This window comes from Lepidochelys olivacea, assembly GCF_965140295.1.
Source record: "Lepidochelys olivacea isolate rLepOli2 genome assembly, chromosome: 1".
Classification (NCBI taxonomy): domain Eukaryota; kingdom Metazoa; phylum Chordata; order Testudines; family Cheloniidae; genus Lepidochelys; species Lepidochelys olivacea.
The window spans coordinates 16,786,504-16,814,122 of NC_140411.1; the positions used below are offsets into that span (position 1 = coordinate 16,786,504).

The 27,619-nt window shown below is 48.6% G+C and overlaps 1 protein-coding gene across 9 annotated transcripts; it reads left to right on the forward strand.

Annotated features, from left to right (window-relative positions):
- The first annotated feature begins 1,407 nt into the window (after positions 1 to 1,407).
- TSKU (tsukushi, small leucine rich proteoglycan) lies at positions 1,408 to 26,478 on the forward strand. Of its 9 annotated transcripts, none has more exons than XM_084646568.1 (5): positions 1,408 to 1,794; positions 3,459 to 3,600; positions 6,760 to 6,874; positions 7,977 to 8,053; positions 22,749 to 26,478. In XM_084646568.1, the coding sequence occupies exons 4-5, from the start codon at positions 8,005 to 8,007 to the stop codon at positions 23,813 to 23,815; spliced, it is 1,116 nt and encodes a 371-aa protein (XP_084502694.1). In that variant the 5' UTR covers positions 1,408 to 1,794; positions 3,459 to 3,600; positions 6,760 to 6,874; positions 7,977 to 8,004; the 3' UTR covers positions 23,816 to 26,478. The 9 variants fall into 9 exon arrangements, with proteins under 9 accessions (XP_084502694.1, XP_084502696.1, XP_084502701.1 ...); XM_084646569.1 differs by lacking the exon at positions 1,408 to 1,794 and adding an exon at positions 1,978 to 1,993; XM_084646570.1 differs by lacking the exon at positions 3,459 to 3,600.
- The last annotated feature ends 1,141 nt before the right edge of the window (positions 26,479 to 27,619 follow it).

Genomic DNA, 27,619 nt, shown 5'->3' on the forward strand with positions numbered 1-27,619 from the left:
AAGCAGATGATGTGCCAAGGCAGCAGCTTCTCCAGCCACAGGAGGTGCTTCAGAGGTGGAGCAAGCAAGACGAGGTGAAGGAAGCTGAGGGAGACACCTAGCACCTGAGATTAGAGGAGCAGTTGCTGGAGCAGCTTTGTTCACACCGTGATGCACTGTTTCCTGGCTCAGGAAATCAGCGTAGGTAGGTGGAAGGGATCATTCTATGGGCCAGGGATGACCAGCAGTGGTGAGAGCATTTCAAAACAGGGAAAGCAACGGGTTTTTTTAGATATGTGCTGAACTAACCCTGGAGCTGCAGTGACAGCGTGCCAACATGTGGTGTTTCATATCAGTGGAGAAGCAGTTGCCCTTGCCACCTGGAAGCTGGCTACCCCCAAATACTACTTGGCACTGTGACCTAGTGAACCATGCCCCGGGGGGCCTTTGGGTTCTGGCCCCAGCTCTGCCACTTAACTTGTTGTGTTAAGGTGGGTAGATCACTTGTGTTAATGTGAGGTTTCAGAGAGGCAGCCGTGTTAGTCTGTATTCACAAAAAGAAAAGGAGGACTTGTGGCACCTTAGAGACTAACCAATTTATTTGAGCATAAGCTTTCGTGAGCTAGTATGCATCCGATGAAGTGAGCTGTAGCTCACGAAAGCTTATGCTCAAATAAATTGGTTAGTCGCTAAGGTGCCACAAGTCCTCCTTTTCTTTTTGTGTTAATGTGGGTAGATCCATCTCTCTGTCTTGCACGCTGGGGCCTTGATCTTGGTGGGGATCTCTGGCTGCTGCTGTAATACCTAGTACAGCCTAGAGAAGGATCCTAATGCATCGATGTGATCCTTTACTTCCCTGGCTATGCGAAAATTAATAGTTTGATCCTGCAAACCTTAGAATGGATAGAATCAGGCCCTATGTTTATTTCTTAGTATTTTATTTATTTCCTGTTTTATGCTGGTTTATAATATTTTAAGGACTCAGCCTCAGTGTCTTTGTGCACCCAAAACTCCCACTGCAGTCAGTGACAGTACTGAATGCAACCCTCATGCCGGATCAAACCTCAATGTTATGGCACATCAGTGAGGGACAGGGATTGCTAGCTACGTGCAATGAACTTCATCTGGGCATACCCCTGGGCCTGAGCAGGATCAGGGCCCTGGAGACTACAGGGGCTACAACTAGGTAGATACTTGAGGGAGCGCCGCTGCAAATGCTGCTGGCGCACGCCTGGTGCCTGTGTTGTGAGCGAGCCTATTGAAGCCAATGGCAGCAAACCCCGGGTGGTGGCAGGATCGGGCACTCACTGCGAGAGGGCCCAGTCCTGCTCTCCGGGCAAACTGGGGTGGTGACGCCACTGAAATCAGACCGTGCCCCCCCGGGGCTGTAGCAGTGGGTGTGACGGGAAGGACATGACCAGGGTCTGGCCCCCTCGGATTTTCCAACACCAAGGGAGACGCTGTCACAGGCGAAGGGATTTTCTGCACCTCCACTTTGGTGCTGCGGCTGCAAGGGCTAAAGTTGCACAAGTCAGACCAAGCTGCCTCCGCCTCCTTCGCTCCCAGATGTTCCCTAGCGTGCAGCCATCTGTTGAGACCCCGCCCCTGCCAACAGAAGAACAGCCCGGAGGCGAAAGGCGCAGCGCCCCCGGCCCGGGCGCAGCGAAGCGGCGCGCTGCAGACGGTCCCGGGTGCCGGACCTTCGCCTCGCCTCGCTGGCGCGGCCGGGAGCGGGACGCGCCGAGCGAAGCCGGGCACTTTGGAGACGCTCCCCGGAGCGGGAAGTGGGGCTGCCGCCCGGAGGCGGAGGCGAGGGTGAGCATGCAGCGGCGCGGGCGGGGGCGCCGGGATGGGGCGTGCAGGGATCGGGCGGAACAGCCAGGCATAGGAAGGGGCGTGCGCGCCGGGGAGACTCGGGGCAAGCAGCGCTCGCTCCCGCCAGCAGCCAGACCCACACACCGCCCCCCGCCTCTGCCCAGGTGCTGGTCCAGGGGGGCCGCTCCCTGCGGGGAAGGTGAGTGGCTCTCCGCGTCTCCCCGCAGCCGGCGGCGCTGCCCCGCTCCCCGCTCCAGCCCGTGTGTCTGCCGCGCCTGGAGGCTGGGGAGATCGCCCGCCTGCCTCGGGCTGTGCTGAGCCGGGAGCCGGGCAGCCTCGGGCGGGGGTTGCCCTGCGCGGTCCCCACTCTCGGGGGTCGCTTGCAGAGCAAGGCGGGCTGGCCCTCCAGCGGGCTCTCCCCAGCTCCCGCCGGCCCGGGGGGGGTGGGAGGACGCAGCCGGCTCGCCCTCCATTTCCTAGGGAAACCGGAGTCGCCAAACCCTTCCCTGCTCCATCGTTCAGTGATCGCCTTCAACTTCGGGCCGGGCGGTTTGCTGTCCGCTCCGCCGCCGGGCTGGGATTGCGTTTGGCACATAAGCACCCCCTGCCGCTTCTCAGCCCGGAGCGAGAGCTTGGGCTGGAGTGGGGTTGGGGGTTGGGGATTTTTTTTAGTCTTTGCCGAGAGTTGGCCGTGTCTATACACGGAAGATGTCTCGATATAAAATAAGGTTCTGGGGGTAGAAGTGTTTGGTTTCCAAAGACTGAAATCTGCCCTGAAGTGAGTTGGAGGCAATTTCGCTCCCTGGGAAATCTGCATGCTTCCTGACTTCCGACCAAGATTTGCAAAGCTTTGCGTCTGTCTCGTTTCCCCGAGCAGATGGTGTGGCGTGCATGTGTCTCTTGTGGCGATTTCCCTTCTCGCTTTGCTTTGTATTCCCCTTCCCAAGCTCTTGTCTCCCCGCTCGGAATGGGGGCCGTCTGATGAGCAGTTGAAATTGCCACGGTTGCAAGTAATCTGATCAGCAGCTGCAATCAGTGCCCGCCTCCAGTGCCCAGATTCTGGGCTTTGATTTCACACCCTGATTCCCCGCTTCCAGCCCTCTCTCCCCATAGGCGTAGGCTTCAGGGAAAGGGGGGGAGAGGAAGGAGGCTGTCTTGTCTGGCTGCGGTCGGTGGTGCTCCAAAGACACATTTTTAAAGGAACTTTTGGAGAGCAGCGATCTGATTAAGGAGACGAGAGCAGACGGGGGAGGGGAGGAAAGGGGCAGCAGGGAAAAGCCGCTGCGAAGGCAGGGCTCACAAGGGTTAAGAGGTGACTGCCTCGTTAACATCTGCCTGGATCAGCCCAGACTTGCAAACTGCTGGAAGGATTGAAGCCTCACAGCGGAGGATAAAGTTGATCTCATGGTCTGGTTTCGAATCCGGGGCATGCCGCCTTCCTAGTCCCGGAGTTCCCAGCCTCTCTAACTGGATTAAGATGAAGGGGGGGGAGTAGGAGAGGATTTGTCGTCTCGAAAAAAGCAGGCAGCCCGCCCAAGAAGAAGAGGGAATAGCTTAGATAATGCACACACGCCCTGTTAACTTTTAACCAGTCATGAGGATCGGGCAGCTTTTATTAGTGATGCCTTAATCAGTAGCTCATGGTAAATGTATTTATGTGCTAGACCGCAGCACGTGTCGGTTGCTTGTGAACAAAACACTCTTTCTCCTACTGGCTTGGATTGGAAAATCTTGAACTGCGAACTTGATTGCAAGCACTGTGCAAAACTAAAGACGATGGCCTCTGTAAGGGAAGATGCTAAATAGGTAAGATTGTTCCTGGTATGGGAGGGGTTCAGGGTACCCCTCCTCCCCTGCCCTCAATAATCGAGGATTCATATTGCTCTTAGCTTGGGGGCAAAATCCTAATGTAATTGAATGGTAGCGAATGAAACTGAGAACCACTGTTGCAAGAAGAAATGAGCCATGTAACTTCTGCAGTGGTTAAGACAAGTACAGTCAGACTAACTCCTGGTTTGTCAGCATGGGCTGGGGAGCTGGAGTTCTTGAGCTGGAAGATTTTCCCAGACATCAGCTATAATCACATCGTGCTACCCTGTATACAGCATTCGCCCGAGTTACATTAGAAAGCTCCTTTTTCTGGACACTGCTCTCTGCACTGTACAAAGCTGAGCACTGTGATGACATTCAAATCACAATCTAGGAGTTACTGCCATAGAACCAGCACTAGTATTTCAAGACGCTACAGATCTCACAGTGATGGTGAGCGTTGAAAATGCCTGGGTAGAAGATATGAACAAACTGCACCGTAGCTGTGCAACCTTCTAAAGATGCCGCTCTGACTCTGCCAGCAACGCCTTCTTGTCCCACTAGATGCTAATATGATTGGAGAGGGCATGATTGTCAAAACCTCTTTCTAAGAGTTTGTAACGTAAGCCTGTCCTCCTGCACCCCAGTACCTGAGGGTGTGGAGAGGACCCTAGCTCTGTAAGGGTTGGTTTAGCTTTAATCTCCAATATCCCTGTTCTTTATTTGTATTACACTATCACCTGGACCTCTGATCTCTGCTAGGGACTCTATGCTACTAAGCCCTGTAAAGCTACACAGGGAGAAACAATCCCTGCCCCGAAGAGCTCACAGTCCAAACAGACGTGTCAGACAAAGGAAGCATTATTATCCCCATTTTAGAGATGGTGATGTGGGGAACCAAGGTACAGATTAAGTGTCTTGCCCAAAGTCATACAGGGAGTCAGTGGCAGAACCAGGTATTGAACCCAGGTCACCTCTCGGAGTCCAAGCCTCCTAAAGGCCCCCTGAGAATTCCCAAATCTTGTTTTATAGTGTCTTGAATGTGGTAGCTGTGTGTGTGTGTACATGTGCGCTCCTGGGAGGGGTTTGATACGTGGTGAGGAGCAGGAAGAGTATGTGTGAGAGGGAGGCATCAATGGTTATATTAAATACCAATTATGTTCTCAAGACTGTACAATGCAATTCTATATCCATGGCATCCTTGCAAACTGTACTCCGTACGCCTCGCAGAATTACCAAGCACACAGGGCAGCAGGCAGTAATGGTGTCAAGTACGCAAAATTGTTCTGAATGCCTGGGATGGTGAATGAATATAGTGGAACGCTATAGGAGACTGGAGAGAGATGACCAGATGCTGAGGAGGGAGAAGATCATATGGAGTGTGCCTAAGGTGGTGCTGGTCACTTGAGAAATCCTGATAAGGCCTTGGTGTGATGAGGAAATACAGGAAGGGCTCCAGACTGCAGGAGCTGCGGAGGAGAAAGCTCTTGCATCAACAGAGAGCAGGAGGGGATGCAGAGAAAAAGCGAGTGCTGAATGATTGGGAAGAGAGGTGAGAGAAAGGAGGCCTGTGAATTAGGCAGCCCAGGAAGGGGCCTTAACATTTTGAACCAGTGCCTGCAATGTGGATGTGAAGTGCATCTCCACTCAGCGTGAAAAGCTAAGAGTGAGATTTGAGTTTTCAGGAGGTTTAGAGTTTTCACTCTATCCCTAACTGTTCCCTTTCCTCTTTCAGGCTCTTCTCCCTCCTCCTTGCTAGTCAGCTGGTTGGGGGTGGGGGGGATGAAGAGCCTGTGAGTGTGGGGATGGGTCTCTTGCTTTATGAGACAATAATTCCTTTTACACCAGCCCTACTGACTGCGTGAGTTTCTGAAGGCTGGAGACGAGTCCAGGATCAGAGAGGAACAGGGGTGTTCTGTGTGGTGCTTCCCAGAGCTAGCGTTTTGGCAGGCAATCAAAAGAAACTTCCAAAGGTTGAGATTGTGGGGGAGAAGATAAACCTTGGCCAAACCAACCCATTTTTATTTTAAACCTTGGCACCAAGATTAATGAATTAAACAGAGTAAAAAAACAAAGGCAGCTGAATGCCATACATGCGTTAGCCTGGTGATGATTCTCTTTTTTTGAATGGGAGCTGCCTCCACTTACTACTTCTGCTCTAAAGGTTTTTCCCTCTGCAGCTTGAACGCGAAAGAGGCAGGAAAAACAAAACCAGGCATCCTTTGCAAACTCGGAACTGAATGACATTTATTGTTCTGGAACTTGCTCCCAGTGCCACTCAAGCCAGGCTGAAATCTGACTGTTGGGGCCGTGGTTAGTTGATGAAACCTAGCTGACCGTTGGGCCAGGAATGTGGCTGTATGTAATACTTGGTGATGGTGCTTGCGGGTTCTTGTTGGTTCTCCTTTTTGTATCCTCTATCTGTGTTGACATCTCTAACTGACTCTTCTCCTTTCCCTCTCTCTTAGTCGCTACCCTTCAGACAGAGCAGCCTCCTGTTTCTAGGCTGTGGGGGGGGACGTGCATAGCTAACCGAGAAACAGTCCTCTTCAAAGCATGCTGCAGTCGCCACCATTAGCCATGGGTTTGTTACTGTTATTATTAGATGGGGTCCGTCTAGGAACTTCATGACGGTCATTATTCCGCACAGCGTAGCCCTCCCAGACTTTGCAACAGAGAATATGGGATGCCTGCTGACAGAATCACAGCCACCTGAGCTCCAGGAGCATCTCAAGAGTTGTTGGCAGAATAGGGCCTATGACCCGCAGATGAATGATTCCGATTTGTCCCTGTTGTGGAAACGCTGGCTAGTTCAGTACAGTGGTCTGCTTTTTTTGGGCGAGGACCTGCAGGCCTCGATCCTCTGGGTCCGTGCTTCTCAACCGTTGGGTTACCACCCAGAGTGGTCTTTGTGTCAGGCCTCTGCACTCCACTGGCCTTCCGACCGCTATCTATGGCCATTGTTAAGCAGGGCTCCAGCTAAAACGATTGCTGACTCGCTCTGGCCTTCAGGGGTTCTCACATGTATTGTAAAATGTGACTCTCTACCCGGTGGCCAGCCAGTGTGGTCTGATCTCAAGTGGGTCAGAAACTGATCTTGCTGGAACCAGCTTAATGCAGAGTTTCCATTTAAAGACCATTTCTTATCTTCTGTAGTGTGGCAGGGCCAGAAGGCTCCGATTGGGACCCTGTTGGGTTAGCCACTGCTCAGGTACATTCAAAGACGTGGTCCCTGATCCAAAGAGCTGACAGTCAAGACGAGAGGCACCAAGTGAGTGTGACAAACTATGTGGGGTGGGGGAGGACAGGGGCCGTGGTAACCACGGGAGCTTGTTCCCAACATGCACAAAGCCATAGCTGCTGAGATGGGAAAATTTCTTGTGGGCCACAGTCTATGGCTAGCCTCCGGCAGTGCAGGATTTGCCCCCAACAGTGTATATATTGCTGGAGCGTCCCAGGTAGCGAGGCTTTCACCACTTCTTTTAGGGGAGTCTTTCTGTGCGGCGTCGAGACTGGTGGGAGAACTGCCGTCAGCCCTTGTGGTGACTGCTGTGCTGGGGCCAGGCCCATGGCAGAGCACTAGGGCAGACCAGCCAACGCCATTCATACCGCCGTGACATCTGGAGCTGCTCTGAGCAGAGTTAGCCGCTTCGTAGTCGAAGGTGCCAGCAGCTAGGCTAGGCGGAGGGCTCCCATCACTGATAGGCCCCAGTGCTGGAGCGGTGCGGGGAGGGTCTCCAAAAACCCTGCGTTCTCATAGGGGTCACCATAAGGAAACCGCTCTCTCTTGGTCATGGAAGCATACCCTTAATGCAGGCTCCTGGGCCCTGATTCAGGGAAGCATCCCTGTTTCAGAAGGGCGCTTAAGAATGTGCGTGGATCCCACTTAAGTCAGTGGGACTTAAGCATGTGCTTAACTCTCTTAAATGTATGCTTATGTGCTGGTCTGAACTGGGGCCCAATACAAGGAATGAGGCAAACGGTGCCCTGGTGCACTCAATGGTGTAGTGGGGCCAGAACGTGGGAAGCGCTCTTCTGGCACTGTATGTGCAGGGCCACGCTGGCAGGGGTGGGGTGATGCCAGTAGGAGCAGGGCATTGGTACTTCAGAAAATCAGGACTCTTCCTCTGGTTACACTAGTATCAATCATTCACTCCCGTGCGTGTCTGAGAGCACAGGTCGGCTCCCTGGGTTTGCCATGGGAATAATGCTGCTTCCTTTGCAAAGTGCTTTGGGATCTGTGGATGGGAAAGGCTGTATAAGACTCCTATCCACAATGACCAACGCGAGAGGTTTAACGCCCTTGAAACTGACATGGTTCTCTTATTTATTTATTTTTATTTAACTACGTTTTCTTGCTTGGCTTGTACCAGGTTTTTAGCTTTCAAAGCATCTTCGGGGATGACTACACAGCCCCCGGCTGCTCGCCTCCCAGCCCGGGTTGACAGAGGTAGGCTTGTGCTTTAAAGAAGTTGCGTCTTAGCCTGTGAAACCTTGGGAGGGGGTTGAGGTTCAAAGTCTGAGCTCCAGTGACTTGCTGCCACTGGCTGTGTGGACGTAACCTTTGGTATTTACATGGCCCAAATTGCTGTAGTTTCTGAAAACCTCAGACTCTTGGGTTTGTCTTTAAATTGGTTTATCATCCTAACATCCCTGTGAGGTAGGGCAGTGCTGTTATTCCTGTTTTACAGCTAGGGAATGGAGACACAAAGAGATGAAGTGACTTGCCCAAGGTCACACTGGAAGTCTGTGGTAGACTGGGGACTTGAACCCAGGTCTCCCAAGTGCCCTGACATCTGGACCATCTTTCCTCTCACTGTTTCAAGTTGGCTGGAATAGACAAGATATGCAGCGTGAGCAAAAAGCCAGTAACCTGCAGATTAAGCCTTGGTCATCACTGGCTAAAAAAAAAAAAAGGCCAGCTAAACTTTCCAGAATGAATGTTTTATAAAACCTGCTCACTGCAGCTCATGGGGCATAGGCAGCTTGCTCCAGACAAGCCAGCTGCATGGCATCGTTGGTATTCCACCAGGCACCACCAGCCATGCCGTAAAACTGGCATTTTGTTAGTGTTCGTTACTCAGGATAGTAGTGTTTGTGAGAATTTTTGGGAGCCTTTCATTTACAGCTGTGCTGTTAGCAGCAATGATAGCCGGGAGTGTATTTATGCCCTCCTCCTATGGAGGATCTGCAGCTGCACTTTGAGTGCCCCATGCCACAAAGACAGGTTTCAGAGTAACAGCCGTGTTAGTCTGTATTCGCAAAAAGAAAAGGAGTACTTGTGGCACCTTAGAGACTAACCAATTTATTTGAGCATAAGCTTTTGTGAGCTACAGCTCACTTCATCGGATGCATCCGATGAAGTGAGCTGTAGCTCACGAAAGCTCATGCTCAGATAAATTGGTTAGTCTCTAAGGTGCCACAAGTACTCCTTTTCTCCATGCCACAAAGAGATTATTCACCAATAACAGCAAAAACCTAGTCTGGTTGTGGCAGTCCTGAAGGGCACCAGAAATTTCAGCTCAAGAGAGTAGGGTTGCAATCTCTTTGTTGTGTAGCACTAAAGATGTGAGAAGCAGGCAGCTCCTGGTATGGGGAAGGGGGAATGCAGAGCACTGTATCCCCCTCCCCCAAGTCCTCATTGGATCAGTACCCCCAGCATGATGCAGGGGAGGGTGCCTTTTGAATGAGACATAATGCTGTGTCCCTCTAAGATCTCATGTCACTTTCTGCAAGATCAGAGGTGTTATCCATGCTGGAATTCATTTGCAGGATTCCAGGGTTAATTCCTTTTTGCCTCCCACAGGTCTTCATGCAGTTTCAGCTGGATACAACGTTCTTCTCTTCCTCTCCTAAAACATACACAGCGTTATGGTGTGCTATTAAACACTGGCCATGCTGCGTTACAGATGCGTCTGCATTCGGGTGGGAGGCTATGCAAGAAGGGGTCTCCTGGTGCTACACGTCAACAGTCAGTTCACCCCTTTTTTGGGGGGGCACGTGAAAAGGCCCTATATAGATATAAGCCATCGTTCATTAGTAGCATCCAACAGGCTGGATGCTATTGACTGCATCTCATTTAGGCACATGTTGCTGTTATGCTTCATACCACCAGGAGGCAGCAACTTTCAATGTTTTAGTCCAGTGGGCCACTTCTTAAGGGGGGGAATATTTCAAGTGTCCCTGACCCCACCATTGCTGCTTGGTTTGCAACACATTCTGGGTGGGGAGCCATAGGAAATGCCTGGGAGCCGCCCAGTGGCCGTTCACATGAGTTCTCTTGCTATAGTATAGAAAATGCCTCCCTCTGTAGTCAGAGGGCGGGGCGGGGAGGGAGATAATCCTGATGTGCACCTCAGGGGGCTGTGTCTGTACTATGACTTGTGGGGCGTCGTCAGCCCTGTTAATTGCTAGGTCTCTTAAGCGGCGGGAGCTTTCCTTAGAGCAGCGGGTTTCAGAGGGGGTGCTGTTGAAGCCATGACACTATCTGTGAATTCTTAGACACTGAGGTGCTCTCTATCCTATTTATTCCTTCATTGGCTTTGCTTTCAGGTTTTGAACTCTGGGCCCTGCCCTGTGGGCTGTGTGAGTGACCGAAGGCACGGTGGAATCCAGCTGTGGCTTGGGTTTTCCTTTGCTACTTCATTGCATGAGGCGACACAGTCGAGCAGCTCCCGGTAGAGGTCAACCCAGAGATTGAACCAGTGTTCTACGTCTGAGTAGTAGATCTCTGCAAAGGCGGATGGTGCAGTAGCAGCATTGGTTGGGTTTTCCCCACCTCTTAACGCTCAGCACTCGCCTTGCAGCTCTGAGACACAAGCAGCATATTATAAAACCAAGTGCATTCCACCCAGATTATATCATGTCTCTGGAAACTGGAGTGCTACAGAGAGGTGCAGTCGTAATGAGTGATTAGACTGGCACCAAGTGCATTTGGGTAGCTAGGTGCGGGAAGCCTCATGTAGGGTTTAAATAGAACCATATAAAGCAGTGGGAGAAGGAGCAGAGGAAAACAGGCTGTTTAAAAACCAAACAGACCTACTTACCTCTCCTTTCCATACCCTGCGGCTAAGGCACTTGACTGGGACTCAGGAGACTTGGGTTTAATTCCAGCCTCTGCCACAGACAGACTCACTATATGACGTGGGGCAGATTACTGACCTCGCCAGACTGTTCTAGCTTTCGATAGCTGGAACCGGGATAATTTCCCAACGTAGACCAAGCACGCTGCTTGCGCTTTCTTTGCTTCATATCTTGAGATTGTTTTGTTACATAGGAGCAACCAGACTAGCTCAGAGCAGTGAAGTCGTTGGTCCTCTCACCAACAGCAGCCAGTAACAGGTGTTTCAAAGGAAGGTGCAAGAAGCCCTGCAGTAGTCATTCTTGGCTAGCCTGTCCTTAGCGTTACCTCTGAACCCTGAAAAACTAGAGACTGGCTTAAGTCCTGATGCAGGATGGCTTATAGCCCTTCCAAAACGCTTACATATTTTTAACATTTACTGTTGGGGATATCCTTCTTGCCCGTACAAACCCGCAGTCCCTTTTGAAATCCTGCTGGCTCTGGGCCTCAGGGATAGTGTGTGGCAATGAAAGGCTGTTGGTGGTTAACTGGCCCCATCCACTCCCCCCCACATGATGCAAGGGAACAGTTTACCACTGGCCTTAAGTGCTCACACTGCTGTGATCAAGAGGGTTTCCTTGACAAGCTTTCTCACAATGAGAAAGCCGTAAAGCTGAATGGCTTTTGTCTCCCTAAGGAGGACGTGATTGTAAAAGGGGCCTGAACACCCTCTCCCTAGACGGATCCGCTTACATTTTATGATTCCCTGCAACTCTGAAGGGCTTCTCTACACACCAACTTGCATCAGAACAACTGGGTGGTAATTTGCACCTTTTATTTTCGGGCAGATCTGCGTGCAGGCCTTCTCGCTTCTGAAGAAGTACATTGATTTTTAGTCTGTCTGGGGTTTGTTTGTGTGTTCTTTTACTGGTTTTAAGTATCCCCAACTGAGATGAGGCCTCCATTGTGCTAGGCAGCACTGTTTACATGTAGGAAAAAGTAGAACCTTCCCTGAAGTGCTTACAGGGGAAATAGACAAGGTGGACAAAGGGCGAAAGAAAGGAACAGACAGGTGAAGTAAATTACCTACGGTCAGCCAGGAGTAGAGCTGAGAATAGAACCCAGGTTTCCCGAGTGTTGGTGCAGTGCCCTGTCTACCAGACCATGCTGCCTTAGAGGTTGTCGTCACAGCAGAGTTAACTCAAGGGTTTACTCCAGTGTTGTCCATCACACTCGAGTTAAGACTTTGTGCATGGTGCTTTAAATTCCAGTTGGCTGGCCCATCGGGGATGGGAATAGGGGGGTATAAGCTACAGCTCACGTTAGCACAATTTGCCAGCTGCTAACAGGAGTGAGGACACTGGGTAGTTCCACTTGAGGGCCACTAGTCCTCTGATGCCGTCACACAATTCCCACCCCACCCACGGCAGCTAACTCTGCAGGGATGGCCTCTCCCGCTCTCCAGATCCCTGGAGGCAGGAAGTGAGGTAGGGAGGAGGCTGTGCTGCTCTGCTTGCTGATCAGGATCAGTGGGTGAAGACAGGAACACTAAATCCATTGAGAACGGCAGCCAAATCCTAACCTGTCCTTGGTGACCTGTAATTGCACCCACCACTTGTTGGCAAGCCCTATAATGTATCTCCTTAATTGTGCAGCGGGGCTGCCAGAGCGCCCGGAGACCTCTCATGCCGCTTGTCTTTCCCTCCCCTTAACAGCTGTGGGAGGATGACTTTGAACGCCTCATTTCCTTTCGGTAAATGCCTGTTCTGAGCACTCCACCTAAGGCCAGGGACCAAGATGATACTTTTAAACATTTTCTGAACGGTTGCCGGCAACTTTAGTCCTCAGTAAAACTATATAACATGGAGGCTTCACTGAGTGGACAGGGGGCTGGCTTTGTGGCATGCCAGACAGATGTCATGATTTCTTTCCTACTGTGCCTGTGTTCTTCCAGGAGCTTGTCGTCTGCTGCCTGTCTAGTCAAATCTTGCAGGCGTTGGAGTCCGTGGACTTTTGGCCACTGACTACGGTCTTGGTGCAGGGTTTGGCCCTGTGAGAAATGTAATTCTCAGCGTAGCAGACACCAAATCCATCCTGTTTCAGTTCCAAGTATGAATTGGTTGGAATGCCTGTGCCAGTACATGTCCACGCAGGTTTTCCTCTTGTTAGATCCAAACTGCACCTCCACTTCCTTATAAAAGCTCCCGGGAGAGGCAAATTGCGCAACTTGAATAAACTCCCACTTGTTTAAATGTTTGCCTCATAAATTATTAAAGGCGTCGCAAGGCAGACCAGGGTTGAGAACAATCAAAATAAAATCCCTGTTTAAAGTAAACTTTTTGCTGGGAGGGCAGGAAAAGCAGTTTGAATTTCTTCTTTCTTAAAAGGAGGGTGTTTCTTCAGAGCCCAGGAAACCAAATATGCCTGCAAAAGCAAATAATGGTCAGGCTGGAGAATGGGATGGAGGCACGGGCCTCTGACTTAATTAACCCCACGTGTCCACTCTGCATTCAGGCTTTTTAGCTTGAAATGGTGATATTTTACCTCCCTCCTTGCCTGGCTTTGCTCTTGCTATTGTCATCTGTCCCTCCACCTATAATAGATCTATTCATTAACTATCCTGGGAGCACTGTGTTGGTTAATAGCTGTTCGACACGGATATAACTCTGCATCTGTAACTGACAAAAGGGAGTAACTCTGATCTCTCAGAAAAGTCAGGACTGAGTGTGTCAGCCTTGCCTTCCCCTCCCGTTCTCAATTCCCTGCGTCCTTAGGTAAAGCTTTGTGGAGTGTTATTGTCTAGCATAGACGTCTGTGTGTATAGAGTCATGGAGATATAGAACAGGAAGGGACCTCAAGTGGTCATCTAGTCTGTCCCCCTGCACTGAGGCAGGGTGACGCGTGCCCCGAGTGTAGGTATTCCTCGTATGTAAGCGGTGGTGTGCTTGTGAGGGGGACAGCTGTGGAGATTGAAGTCTTGAGCTATGTGTAGTGACAGGTACAAGGTTCCCTTCCCCCACTGCTCTGCTGGGGCGTGCTTGTTTGGAGGAACTGCCTCTTGGGCATGGCCCATTCACTCCTTGGTACCTTTGCTGAGACGGCTAATGGACGGCCTGTGGGAATTGGATTGAGACCATCAAACTCATCTTCTGGTGGGCATCCAAGCCTATACTTGGGATGTTGCCACTGGCAGCCAGCAACCTGTGTAGGTGCATCTGTACAGACTTACAGTGTAGACAAGAAAAGCTGGGATTTGCACCAGTTAACTTGACCAGCGCACATGGTGGCTCTCCTGGTCTAAACTTGCAGGTTGCACTCTTGCAGCGATACCGTTTGCTGGCTACATACCGCTAAGTTGGGGTTAAACTCTGAGCTAAATTCAGCCTGACAGCTCCCAGAGGCTTCATATTCTGAGTAATATAATTCCCCTGGCGTCCTCCTTTCCAAGCTTCTGTTTGTTAGAACTTCAAGTGTAGCAGCCAGTGGCAGTGATTCACACTGGTCCGGCACGGAGGCAGGTAACTGGCAAAGAGGGTTGCATTGCACATAGAGTCTCAACTGGTGTAAATCAGCATCTGTCCATCTTCGGTACCTTTCGGTGGCTCCACTTACCCCAGTATCTGAGCACCTCCCAATCTCTAATGCACTTATCTTCTCTACGGTGGAAATGCTGCTGTTCCCATTATACAGATGGGGAACAGAGGCTCAGACTGACTAAGTAAGTAGCCCAAGGTCACACAGGGAGTCCGTGGCCAAGCAGACTCCAAGTCCTGAGCTCCAATTCCTAGATCATCTGTGCTTTCTCAGTGACATCAGTAGGGCTATGCCACTTAAACCAGCTGAAGAGCTGGCCTGGGACATCTTTTTCTAAATACTCCCCCCTCCCTCTAGTATAGCAAAATAAATGCATGTAAGGAAGGTAAGGAAGTGATTTGTGTGTGTGTGTGTGTGTATAATATATATATATATATATGGTATACATACGTATATGGTTTCTATTTTAAGTTGATTATCCTTGGATGCCCCCGGCAATGTGGCTTCCATGTGCCGTTGGGTTAATTACTTGTTAATGACTCCCTCTAGGGTGGTGATGTTGGTGGCTGAAAGCAAAGTGGGTGTTTTTTTACATCCGTTATTAGATCTCATTAAAGCAGAACATAATTCATAGAAAAATGTTTCAGCCTCAGCATTCAGTTCTCGTTCACCGAGTGAGCAGGGAGACGAAGCAGAAGGGGTTTTAGGAATGATTTCAGTTCCTATTCATGTCTCCAAGGACGCTTTAGCAGTAGAGGGGCACCACATGGGTTCCAAGTGCTGTTCCTCTCTCCCACCCTATCGCTCTGTTATGGCACTAGAGGAAACCCGGCAATGCTAGACAGAAGAGAATTTCACACATCCCCCTGCTTTGTAATTTGGGATGTATCCGCTATCTAAGCTGCGTTGCACTTCACGCAGATAAACCCATCTCTGATAGCTTATCACAGATGATGTGACTGATGCAAAGAATCTGGATAGAAGGCTCTTAAAGCCAGCACAGATTGCTAGAGTTAAGGGACTGATTCTCCTCTTACTGTCAGTGGTGTAAATCTGGAGGAACCCCTTAGGGTTCAATGGGATTGCATTATTTTTCCAGTCCCACGGCGCTAATGAAGAGTCAGGTTTAAAGGGTGTGGCGCTTGTATTTTATTTTTTGAATTGTCTGTAGCTTCCTCCATACCCAGAGCCATGTAATAGAGACACATTTATAAATACGGACTCCCCCTGATCTTCTGTTCTGAACAATGCAGGCAGACCCCATGAACCTGGTTCTCATTTTATGCCCAGGCCCCTCTACAGCACATTGGCAGGATAAAAGGGCATTACCCTGGGTATAAATGGCCCGCACTTTAAGGCTCCTAGGCACTGCCAGAGTGCTGCAAAGGGTCCATTGCCTTCAGTAAAGCTCTGCGTGGATCCAATTACAAGGTCGGGATCACATTTTAAATCATTGTATCCTCGTCCTGCTCCTTACCTCTAAGTATCTGTGACTTGGAAACATCAGTGGCCTTTTCATCATCTTCCCAAGGTAACCACTTTCTGTTGCTTCCCTGGTAAGTCTTTCACACATGCTCCTCCCTAGATCCAGCTACCATTCTGTATTGAGCCACCTGGGCCTATTATTTTAGGGATGGGCTATCCTAGTTGTCATGAAATAGTAAGAAAAAAGCTTTAACTTGAACTGATACAAGAATAAATACCATGCCTCTCCTGAGTTGTATCCTCTCACATTTCTAGAGAGGAAGCCCTTTCAGGAGACAGATGCAAAGTTTTTTATCTTCAAAGATTTTTTTTTTTTGGTTTTTGGTTTTTTTTTCTTTTTTTCTTTTAGGGCTTAACAGTCTCTGCTTTTAAGCTAGTTCAGCCAGTTCCTTTTTTGCTGTCTGTTCACACTTGTGTGTGAAACTTGCAGCACTGGCTTTGGCAGTCAAATCTTCGAGCCCAAATGATGCTTCAAGAGAGTGTTTCTTAATGGCCCCGATTGGAAAGCAATAGCTGTGGCGATCTTGCACGTAGTTGTGTAGCCTGACTAAAGGCAGGCAGCTGTATTAATCAGGACAGGAAACCCAGGAGTCCATTAAAACTTGGCAAGCGATGGGAGCGTTTTTAGAAAATAAAAAGAGCTTTACAAAGCGGTTATTGCCTGAAAAGTGACTCAATTAAAATCCCCTCGGAGGAGTTCTTGATTTATCTGATGGGGCTCCCCTCTCCGCTTTAACTCAGTGCCTCAGAAATAACTAGCGATCGCTTTTCTTCCCAGCCTGTGGGATTTATTCCCACTGACATCTGTGTGCAGCTTGCTTAGTTGTCAAGTAGAATTTTTTGTTTTTTTTTTCTAACTTGCCACACCTCTGCAAACCCAGCCTGGTGTCTGATCGTTCAGGCTGTGCTCTTTCTGTTGGTTATAAAGGCTTTGCAGTTAGTTGTTTTTTGGGTAATGCACAGGCCAGAATAACATCCTGGTCCCCCTTTCTGTGGAAATATCATGCTAAAAAAAAAACCCTCCTCCCAAACCCATGTTCCTGCCAGGAAAGTAAGTGGCTATGTCTGAATTACAGGGACAGACATCCTGAGTAAGTCCTTTTTTGTCAGTGTTTAAAAAGTCCATAATCCTGCGGTTTACCCAGAGAATTGGGAAAGCCTAAATCTGCCAGTCACGTAAGCCCCAAATCAGCAAAGTGCTTAAGCACGTGCTTTGCTAATGGAGAATTGAACCTCTATGAGCCTCAGTTTTCCAGTCTGCAGAATGGAGTGATCCTGACCTACGGCAGAGCACTATGGGTAGAGCTTTCAAAAGTCCCACCCTATAGCTGTGTATATATTTTTCTGGTTTTCAGTGTGCTTGAACACTGCCCTCATGGAGAGAGCTGGAAAATCCATCCAGATGACATTTCCAGGTTGGTGGTAGTCACTGCTTCTAGAGAGAGCCTCATTGTGTCCGGCCAGCCTGCTTTTCACATAGCAGGGACCACACAGGCCTGAGAGGTCTGTGTTTCTCATGCGGCTGTGGTAGATGCATGCCAAGGGGTAGGGCTGTCCAAGAAGGAGTAGCTCCGAATCCAGGGCATAGTGGTGCCAACATGTCTACCTGCCAGCTTGGAAGGTAATGAGAGAAGCCTTGATTATAGGTTAAGACTGTGCGTTCACAGAAAATAGTCATTTTGTTTGCCTCCCTTCCTCCCCCCCAAAGTGTGGCTTTGCAACATCGCTCTATTCAGTGCTTACTCTCCACCCTTTTCTGCCCTCAACTTTTTAATTTTTTTATCTATCACAGGGTGGGTTGGCTGATTGGTTTTACATTTTTCACAGGAAACCCCAGTGCAAGTACAGGCCCCGATCCTGCCACATGATCCAGGCGAGCTCATGTAGGATCCTGTTGAAGTCAGTGGGGCAGAGGGGTGTGACTGAGTAGGAACAGAGCCTGTGGTCTGTCTGGGCTGGGCCTATTTGCATATCTGTCCACTGCTCTGCCTTCTGAGGCTTTTTAAATAAAGTGCCTCCAGAAGCCTTCCAGACAATCGCTGTTTTGTATTACAGTAGACCAGAATCCAGCTGTGTTCTGCACTTTGCAAATATATAGTAAGGGAGAGTCCTTACCCCAAAGAGCTTGCAGTATAAATAGATGCGCTAGACAAACGGTGGGAGGAGAAACTGAAGCACAGAGGGGAAAGTGACTTGCCCAAGGTCACCCAGCAGGTCAGAGGCAGAGCCAGGATTAAAAGCCAGATCTCCTGAGTTCAGTTCAGTGCCCTAAATAGTTGGCCACGCTGCCTTCTGACGAGGCTCAACAAGAGTTATGTGACTAACATGGAGAATCACTGGGGCGTTTGCTACTAGATTTCTTTGTTTTTCTTTCTAGAAACGGAGGCCAAGACTTCAAGAAAACTGGAGTTTAGCTTTAGGCGCCTACGCTCTGACTTAGACCTGATGTTTTCTTAAGTGCTGAGCATCCAGCAGCTCCCACTGAAGTCATTGGACTTGCTCCAGATTAGGCAGGTGTCAAGGAGGTCAGGATTTGTCCCAGGGGGTCTGTTTACATTGAGGAAAATTCCACACCAAAGGCAAGAGTTGAGCAATACTCTTGGGGCAAACTGAAGGCTGCAGAGCTTTGCCCAGTGACTTTCCCGCTGCATTAGAAGCTGCTGCAGGCATAGGGGCAAGTAGGATTTGGCCTGGTGTGAACATATCTGTAATTTAGCAGAACGGCTTGTAGGCAGGAGGCCAAAGGCATTTTGATGTGGGTTTAATACATGCTGAACGCATTCCCTCTCTCCCTCCCCCCCTTAAAAATGCACTATGGACTTCTCTAGCCTAGAATAAAAACTGAATGTACCTGGATAATTTATAACTGCCTAACAATGAAGAGGGTTTTTCTTGGGTCAGATGACGGACAACCTGTTAGCTTCAATAGGAGACAGAACAAATAAGACTTAAGCAACCTCGCTTGTTGCCACTCTTGAACGTTTCATGCTGTTCTCTAATGGAGTCCTTGCCTTGTTGTAATGAGAGAGAGAGAAAAAGTACATCCTGTTTGCAAGGCAATTAAGAGACCCAATGAGAGAGAGAGAGAGAAGATCCAGAGCAGCACTGACATAGGTTATTGCTCCCTTGGCTAGTCAGAAACTGTAATTGTAGTGTAAATGGCTCTGCTCAGCTGTGCCTTGTACATGGAGGCATCGGCACCTGGTTAGCTCCAACTTCCTACTGAGGGGTAAAAGAATTCGTGAGTCATGGCTATTGGCACCGAAACACCTGTTTGGTCATCTTGTCTGTTCCCTTCCCTCAGTTGTTTCTGAAGTTGGGCAGGAAGGGAATTTCCACACACACACTGCAGAAGATATTGATCTTCTGGTTATTGAAGTCTAGCACTGGGTCTGATCCTCCACTCCTTTAAAGCTCTGTAACTCCAGTGATTTCAACGGAGCTGCTCCTGATTCTTGCTAGTGTGAGAGGAGACTTAGATTCGTGGGGTGAAATCCTGGATTCACTGAAGTTAATGGAAGGTTTACCGCTGCCTTCCATGGGGCTAGGATTTCATCATGTGTCTTAAAAGTCGTATTGGGCATTTTGACCTGGGGTCTGTCTGATTCAGCCCCCATTGAAGTTAATGGGACTCTTTTTTTTTTTTTTTCTCCAGGAGTTGGATCAGGCTTTAGAAGAAGAGACCACTTGGTAGGCTCTTTCCCATTGAAGAATCAAGCAGGAATAGCTGATGGGTTTGGGGGGTGGGATAGAGGACTCGAATACACCAAATGAATATAACTGATGGGTGTATCTCTGTTGATACAACGTTTCTAATTTTGCCAAGACCATAGGGAAGGTAGAAAGTGCAGTTCATTCATTTTACCCGAAAATAGTGGTCTCCCCTCTCAGGAAACGTTAAATAGCACAATGCTGTAACCAGGGCTCATCTTCGTAGGATGCCATGATTTCTACAGAAATGGGTTACACCCCATTTCTCTATCATACAATCAGAAATGCTTATTTACTTAGATTGTAAACTCTATAGGGCAGGGACTGTCTTCTTGTTCTGTTTGAACAGCATCTATCACAGAAGGAGGTCGGGGTCCACAGCCATGATTGGGGGCTCCTATGTGCTACTGCCAGAGAGATAATAGTAGATGTCTGGCCAGATCACGTTTTGTGAGGCATCTTCCTTTCTTCTCTGAATGCGTTTTGCAAATTGGCAAGTAATTCACAATGGGTCTCCCAGGCTCTGATGTGAATTAGCAAAGAGCCATTGACAAGGGAGAGGAACTGACCTGGGAGAAGATGCAAGTAGGTGTGAACTTCTAGGAAATGGCTGGCAAAAGGTTCCTAGCCTGGAGAGACGGCACAGAGGAAGGATCAAAGGTCAAGTGGCAAAGATGACACTACACAAGAGTGTTGCCTTTTATTAGCGAGCGAAAGAAGAGGTGATGGGGGCATGCACCAGAGACAGTAAAGGCCGAAACCATGGGTAGCTGAGATAAAAGCAGTCTTGAAAAATAGTATCTGACACTTTAATCTGTGGGGGGAGGGTATAAAGGAGTGAGGAACAGAATCGCTACAATGTAGGTAGAGCATTGTTTTGGGGGACACGTTGCCGTTGCAGATCTTCTGAAATCCTTCTCAGAAGGGTGTAAGGAGAGAGCAGACATGGGACTTGTGATTCCAGGCAATGACGCGGGGAAACAATAGGAATAATCAGCCCTTCTAACTGCTGGGACATGACTGCCGCATGCTCTGTTTTATAATCCCCAGAGGTGTGTAGCTAAAGCTTTTAATCAGCTCTTTCTGGAAACCACGTCGCTGTAGCTACTACCGTTCTGGTTAACAGATACAGTAACGGAAAGGCCTGGCAAGTCCTGTGAAACAGGGACGAGCCTCCTGGCTCCCTTCATCCTTCAGCTGTGAAGATGGCAAGCTTGGTGCGATGGAGAAGCAGGGGAAGAGCTGCAGAGGGCTTCACTGCTAGGTCCCTGGTTAGAATCCTAATCCAGACCAACAGCTGTTGCACGTAGTTACCTGATGGCTGTCCAGTGGCCTATGTGAAATGAGTGGCTTGTCCCCATAGGCATTTTGAAGTGAGTGTCTACCCATCGCACGGGGTGCCCTTGTTGGCAGTCAGGTTAAGAAGAGTGACCCATCCTCTGGTTCCTTGAAGGGGCCCTTCAAAACCAGATTTGAGGCCCAATTGTCAAAGCTGTCTGGGGGGGACTGATGGGTGAGAACTCAGACTTGTGCAAGTCTGGCTCTTGGCCAAGAGGACTTTGTTTTCCCAGGCTTTTGGATTGATGCAGATTTATTTCCCAAGCTGGAAAATTCAGTGGTTGGTGGCGAAGCAGACAGCTGCCGAAGCACAAAGTGCTGTAACTGAGGGCTCTGTGTAGCTAGGCGAGCTAGGATTGTTGCACCTTGAAAGCATTCCTGGGCATCTGCATGAGTCGCTTTCTGAATGCTCCAGTCTTCTCACAGTCCAGATTCAACCACAGCATGAACCCAGGCCAAGGGACAGCTGGCCAGGAAGCCAGGCGGTGCATTGACCACCACCCCTCATGCAGTGGGCCACGGGGCATAGCGCTGGCCGGAAAAGAGCAAGGATTCAGCATTTCCTCTCAATGGCCCCTGCACACAGAACTCCTCCTATTTAAAGCTTCTCTCCCACCCGTCAGAATACCCAAGGGAGGGCTGGCAGCAGAAACTTGACATGCCCACCCTCTAGGTCCACTCCTTCCCTGAGCCCCTTGGATGCATTGGGCCTTGCTGGCTCTGAGAGGCACAGTGTAGCGAGTTGGACCCATTACGTTTGCCTGTGAAGATCCAGTGCTCATTATGCCTCTTCACTTGCCTCGGTGCTACGGTAATTATCTATCTGAGCACCTCCCAGTCAGTATTGCATTTATCCTCTCAGTACCCCTGTGAAACAGGGAAGCGCTATTGTCCCCATGTGACAGATGGGGAACTAAAGCGTGGCAAAATTAAGTGACTTATCAAGGTGACCTAGGAAGGCTGTGGCAGAGTGGGGAATTGAACCCAGGTCTCTCAAGTTCCCGACTAGTGCCCCAACCATCGGACCATGCCTTAATGTGTGCATCTGAGCTGCAGCTTATTAAACCCCCATAAAGAACCAGGCCATGGCTACGCCAAAAATGCTACAGCAGCACCGCTGCAATGCTTCAGTGCAGACACTTACTACGGAGACAGGAGGAGTTTTCCTGTCGCTGTAGGAATCCACCTCCCAGTAGCTAGGCTGACGGAAGAACTCTTCCATCGACCTGGCGCTGTCTACACTGGGGGTTAGGTTTCACACCCCTGAGAGACATTCCTATACTGATGTACGTTGACAGTGTTGACCAGCCCATAGTGTTTGAACCGTAATAGGAGAGGAGCCTCTTGTTTGGTTCAGCTTAAACTGCTGGAGATGCAGCAAGGACAGATCTTGCATCAGAGCACCTATAGCTGTTCCAGGCAATCCCAAATTTCCAAACTGAGTACTGACTGTGGGGTACTTGCATAGGCCAAGTCTAAGTGAGATTTTTCCCCTTAATCTCCCACTGGTGGTAGCAGTGGTAGGAATACAGTAGACAAGGCACTGGTGGCATCTTAATTGTCATGTTGTCTAACCCCGTTCAGAGCCAGCCTAGATAAGTGGTCCAAATGCCAGCAGTCACTGGCTACGCACTAGAGCGGTTACAATGGGGACATTTAGAGGGGAAAAGTCTAGTGTAGGACATGCCCCGGGCTACCTTTCTGCATTTATTTGAATGTGTGACAATCCAGTACATTAGGAGCACATACTTCACATTGCTGCTTCCGTCCAGATACCTTCAGTGGCAAATACCTGATCTCTAATGCAGTCAGATACTTCCACTATTGAGTAGTGTCCGGTATCATGGGATTGTTCCGTGCACTGACAAGAACATCTGTCCCGGTCTTTGGAGGCATACTGGTGATGTGATTATGCAGTTCAAATTGTTAAACTATCTTCGGCACGGTTTAAAGTTTGTGTTAGTTTGTCTACGGTGCTTCAGATTCACTCTAATTCTCTCCTCCTCTTGTCTTTCAGGTTCAGCAATGCCTCTGTCAGCCTGGTTCAGCCTGCTGCTTCTCTTTCTTTGTATTGGTACTACCAAAACCTGCTCCCCAGGATGCCACTGTGAAGTGGAGAGTTTTGGTCTCTTTGACAGCTTTAGCTTGACCAAGGTGGATTGCAGTGGAATAGGCTCACACATTGTTCCTGTCCCTATCCCTCTGGATACTTCCTATTTGGATCTGTCCTCAAACAAACTGGAAACCATCAATGAGTCAATGCTGACTGGCCCTGGTTATACCACCTTGGTGAGCCTTGATTTGAGCTATAATAAAATTGCTAAGATCTCTTCCACAACCTTCTCCAGGCTCAGGTATCTGGAATCCTTGGATCTGAGTCATAACTCTTTGGCAGTCCTTCCAGATGAATGCTTCCCCAGTTCACCCCTGGGGGACATAGATTTGAGCAACAACAACCTCCTGGATATAACGTTAGATGTCTTTGCTTCCAAAGGTCAAGGGAAACCCATTAACGTGGATCTGTCCAACAACATGATAAGCGCAGTCACGAGACACCATGACAAAAACATCCCCAACATCCAGAGCTTAAATCTGTCTGGAAACAGACTGAAGACTGTACCAAACCTCCAAGGGATTCCCCTGCGATACTTAAATCTCGATGGGAACCCTCTGGCCAAGATTGAGAAAGGAGCTTTCGTGGAACTGAAGGATTTAATTCATTTATCTCTCAGCAGCTTACGTGGCTTTAGAGAGATCTCTCCGTACAGCTTCAAAGAACTACCCAACCTCCAGGTACTCGATTTATCCGGCAACCCCAACCTTAAGTTGTTCAGTGCCGAAGTAGTCTTCGGTCTAAGCTCCTTGCAAGAGCTCAACCTGTCCAGTACAAGTGTTTCCTTCTTGCCAAAGACTGTGCTGAAATACTTACCTACCATCAAAAGCATTACCTTGGGGAAGAATGTACAGTGTCTTAAGGTGACCAAGGAAGGACAGTATCACCAACAAATCGGGCTGACCAAAAAAGAGGTCCTCCGTTGTCATGACAGCCATGGGTCGGTAGCAGCAGCGCCCTATGTCTCGTGATGTAGGTGGAGGGGAAAGCACTGAGGGAGATTGTACAGCTACCTGGACTGAAATGACCTGCCGCGTGCCTTTCGTAAATCATTTTGTTAATAATTTATACGTTTGTCTATGCCAATACTTGACGGTGTGTGTCTTTAAATTCCGTATTACTGCCCACCGTTTTCTGCCACACGTCAGCTGTTGCCTCTTGATTCCTGCAAGCATTTGCAAGTGATAAGTGCAGCATGGCAGCCCCAAACAGAGTTCGCTGTGAATGGGGACCAAGTGGGGTTGCTGTTTTGAATTTCTAAGGAAGGGCAGAATATCTGGGGAGCAAATGCATTTGGCCCAGGCTTATTTGCAGGAGCAAAGGTAGCCCTGTCTACAGCATGCACCAAAATGTGTTAACGCCACAGTCATTTGCTTACAAATCCATGCTTTATCTATTCTTTTTTTTCTTCCAAGAAGTGCCTTCCAGATGTTGCCTTCATTAGCAGTGCCCTGCTCATTGTCATGCTCTTTCAAACTGAAGAAACCATACTAAGCAAACCTGAGTACAGGGTGTTTCTAATGCTTGGCTGCTGTGTGCATAAAAGTGCAATGAACTCTTGGTACTTGGGGACCATTTTTCCCCTCCTCACCTCACCGATCCTTTCCGCACAGGATTGCATTAGATCCTCCGCTGGAAATCCCAGGGGCCTTCTGAGGCAGATGTGTTGAACCTTAGCAAGTGTTCAGACTCAGCGCTGTGCCATTCGAAGGACTGAAGGCTGTTTCCGTGGACCCGGTTGCTGTGGCTGAACAGAGTCCGCTTGCGATAAGGGCAGGTTGTCTGGGACTCAGGCTCCAGCAGGGTAAATTGGAGTGAGCGGTGAAAGGGAAAGCACATGTAAACTAAATTAAAAACTCCCTCCCTTTCTTGGGCATTTAAAGAATGCTTGATGAAGCTCCTTATCTTGATAACCTTATCAAACCAAGAGTAAGCCTATGGGACTGAGAAGAAGCTGTTTCCTCTCTGACTTCCCTGGCCTAATAAGAACGTGTGTGACGCAGCTGTGCTGTTTAATGCAATTTCAGGCCAGACAATGTGGGGGGGAGGAGGGAGAACACTCCCGCCCCAAAGCCTGGGGCTATTGACACCCGCTGTTTAATAGAACAAGGTAGTAGCATGCTTGCCTGTGTGGGAAAGGATCCTTTCCGGGGCCTGCTGCTCTGTGTCATTCTTTCCACTCTCATGCTTGGCTTCTTGGCAGCTAACTGAAGTCTTGGGAGCACAGAGCAGTTTGTGTCGGCTTTACTCAATTGCCTGCATGCTGAATTTGGCAGAGGGAAAACCAAGCACGAGCAAAGGGAGTGGGAGCGGCAGACGCCGCAGGCAGCGAGGGGGAAACAACACATGAGAACTGGCGGTAAGGGAGTGAGACGCACAGCTCGAAGAAATGGGGGGGGCAGGGGGAGGAAGATGCTACAAGGGAACCAAGCTCCTGCTCTGTGAATTCAATGGGGAACTTTGAGCCATGTCCCCAGAGAAACTCAGCCTGGGTGGAGTCGTTTGCTTACCCCAGGCCTGAATCTGGCGCACTCTTCCTTGGTATGGGGGGGGCAGAGGGAGACAGCATGGGCAGAATCTGCTCTCAGCTGCACGAGTCGAAGAGCTTGTCTATGCACAGAGCTGCCCCAGTTTCACTAAAGGAATTATTTTTCTTTTTAAACCAGTTTAGTTGAGCCCATGCAAAAAGCTGTGTGGATGCTCTTTTTTTTTCTGGTTTAAACCAGGTTTTTTTCAGCTTAGTTTAAGTCCATCAGGAACAAGTTTAAACTAAACAGCAATAAGCCACTCTTAAACCAGAATCTGTGTGTCCACATAGGAGTTTGCACCGGATTAACTTAAACCAGTGCAAATAGTTGTGCACACGACCCCTGAGTTAAATGAAGTCTGACTTGAATCAGTGTAACAGTTATTAGAATCTGGCCCATTCTGTAGCCAGGCACCGATGGTGGCTGTAGACAAGAAGGAAAATGTGAAAGGCAGGGAGTACACTAGCAGATTCTGCAGGGGATCGGGCATAAATGCACTATCCTCAAGAAGTGGGTGTGGGAAGAAGACCATAAGAAGTAGGTTAAGGTACATCTGATCACATATGTAATTGTTGAGTAGATTCCAATCTGTCAGAGGAGGAGGGGGGGAAATCGAGTACACTTCATGGTGGAACAGCTTGCATTCTGAATCAAAGACACTGCAGCATCATCCATGGAATCCAGAAAGAGCTATATCTTCCCAGCTACATCTTCGAGAATATTTTGCAAACTGAAATTACACTGCCCCACACCAGCTATCTGTGGTGATGGTAGAAAACTTTTGAGCAAATCAAAGCCTGTTACTGTCTTGGAAGGGACAGATTCCCAGCTGGTGCAATACACTGACCTACACCAGCTAGGACCTGGCCTTGGATTTCCAAGTAGCTTCTCCAATGTCTTTTTCCTGTCTCTTATCATTGTGGTAGCCTTGTTAGTCTGTATCAGCAAAAAAACCGAGGAATACTTGTGGCACCTTACAGACTAACAAATTTATTTGGGCATAAGCTTTTGTGGGCTAAAACCCACTTCATCAGATGCATGCAGTGGAAAATACAATAGGAAGATCTCTCTCTCTCTCTCTCTCTCTCTCTCTCTCTCTCTCTCTCTCTCTCTCTCTCTCTCTCTCTCTCTCTCTCTCTCTATATATATATATATATATATATATATATATATATATATACACACACACAGAGAATATGAAAATATGGGTGTTGTCATACCAACTGTAACGAGACCAATCCGTTAAGGTTAACCTTAACGGATTGGTCTCGTTACAGTTGGTATGACAACACCCATATTTTCATATTCTCTGTGTGTGTCTCTTCCTGTTGTATTTTCCACTGCATGCATCTGATGAAGTGGGTTTTAGCCCACAAGCTTATGCCCAAATAAATTTGTTAGTCTGTAAGGTGCCACAAGTCGTCGTCCTCTTTTTTTTTTTTTTTTCTCTTATCATTGAAATTAAATACTTTAAAAATCTCTTTTCCCCTTCACTGAGCCTTTTAAATGCTCGGCTCGCCATTTGGTTTTGCAAGATTTTTTCTTAAAAGGCAACAATATTGTCTTAGACGGGATGTGATTCTATAAAATCAGGAGGGAAATGATGAACAAATAGTAATAACACCATGGGCTTGGGTTGGTTTGGGGTTTTTTCTTTCCTAACGGATCCTGCCTTTTTAAGAGAATTTTTCTGCTGGCAGAAAACTTAATTTTTAAAATTATATATTTGTTTAATTTTATAGTTCTGTACTTAGATGAAATGTTAGGGGGATAATATACAGGCTGTAGAAGTTACTGCCTTTGCACCACTGTGGGAAATTTAATACCCAATGTGACAATCCAATTGAAGACTGCAAGATTTACTCTTGTAATCTCATGGTAGCCGCTAGCTAAATGAGTCTTATGAAGGGCTGGTAAATACCTTCTGTGTCTTTTTTTTTTTCTTTAAGACATTGTAATGCTTTGTGACTATTCACAATATAATAAAGTAATTTTGTGGAGACAAAAACAGCTCCTGGGTTTATTTCTCAGATGCGGCAAACTGCTTGGAGAGTGAAAACCGGTCACTGGTTACAAAGCACAAGCTTCCGCCTACCTCCACCCCAGCTGTAGCTGCATTATTCTCATGCTCTATATAACCATGCCCACGTCCGTGGTATTGCAGTGGGCTTGTAGGTGCAGAACCCAGCCCGCTGTATTTGACTTGGCTGTCTTGCTGGAAAGGGGTTAGTGACCACGAGTTCCCTC

Bases quoted from the DNA above. Each gene is read 5' to 3' on its own strand.
- TSKU (XM_084646568.1), top strand. From the start codon at position 8,005: ATGACTACACAGCCCCCGGCTGCTCGCCTCCCAGCCCGGGTTGACAGA. The intron at 8,054-22,748 runs GTAGGCTTGTGC...CTTGTCTTTCAG, and splicing joins CCCAGCCCGGGTTGACAGAG to GTTCAGCAATGCCTCTGTCA.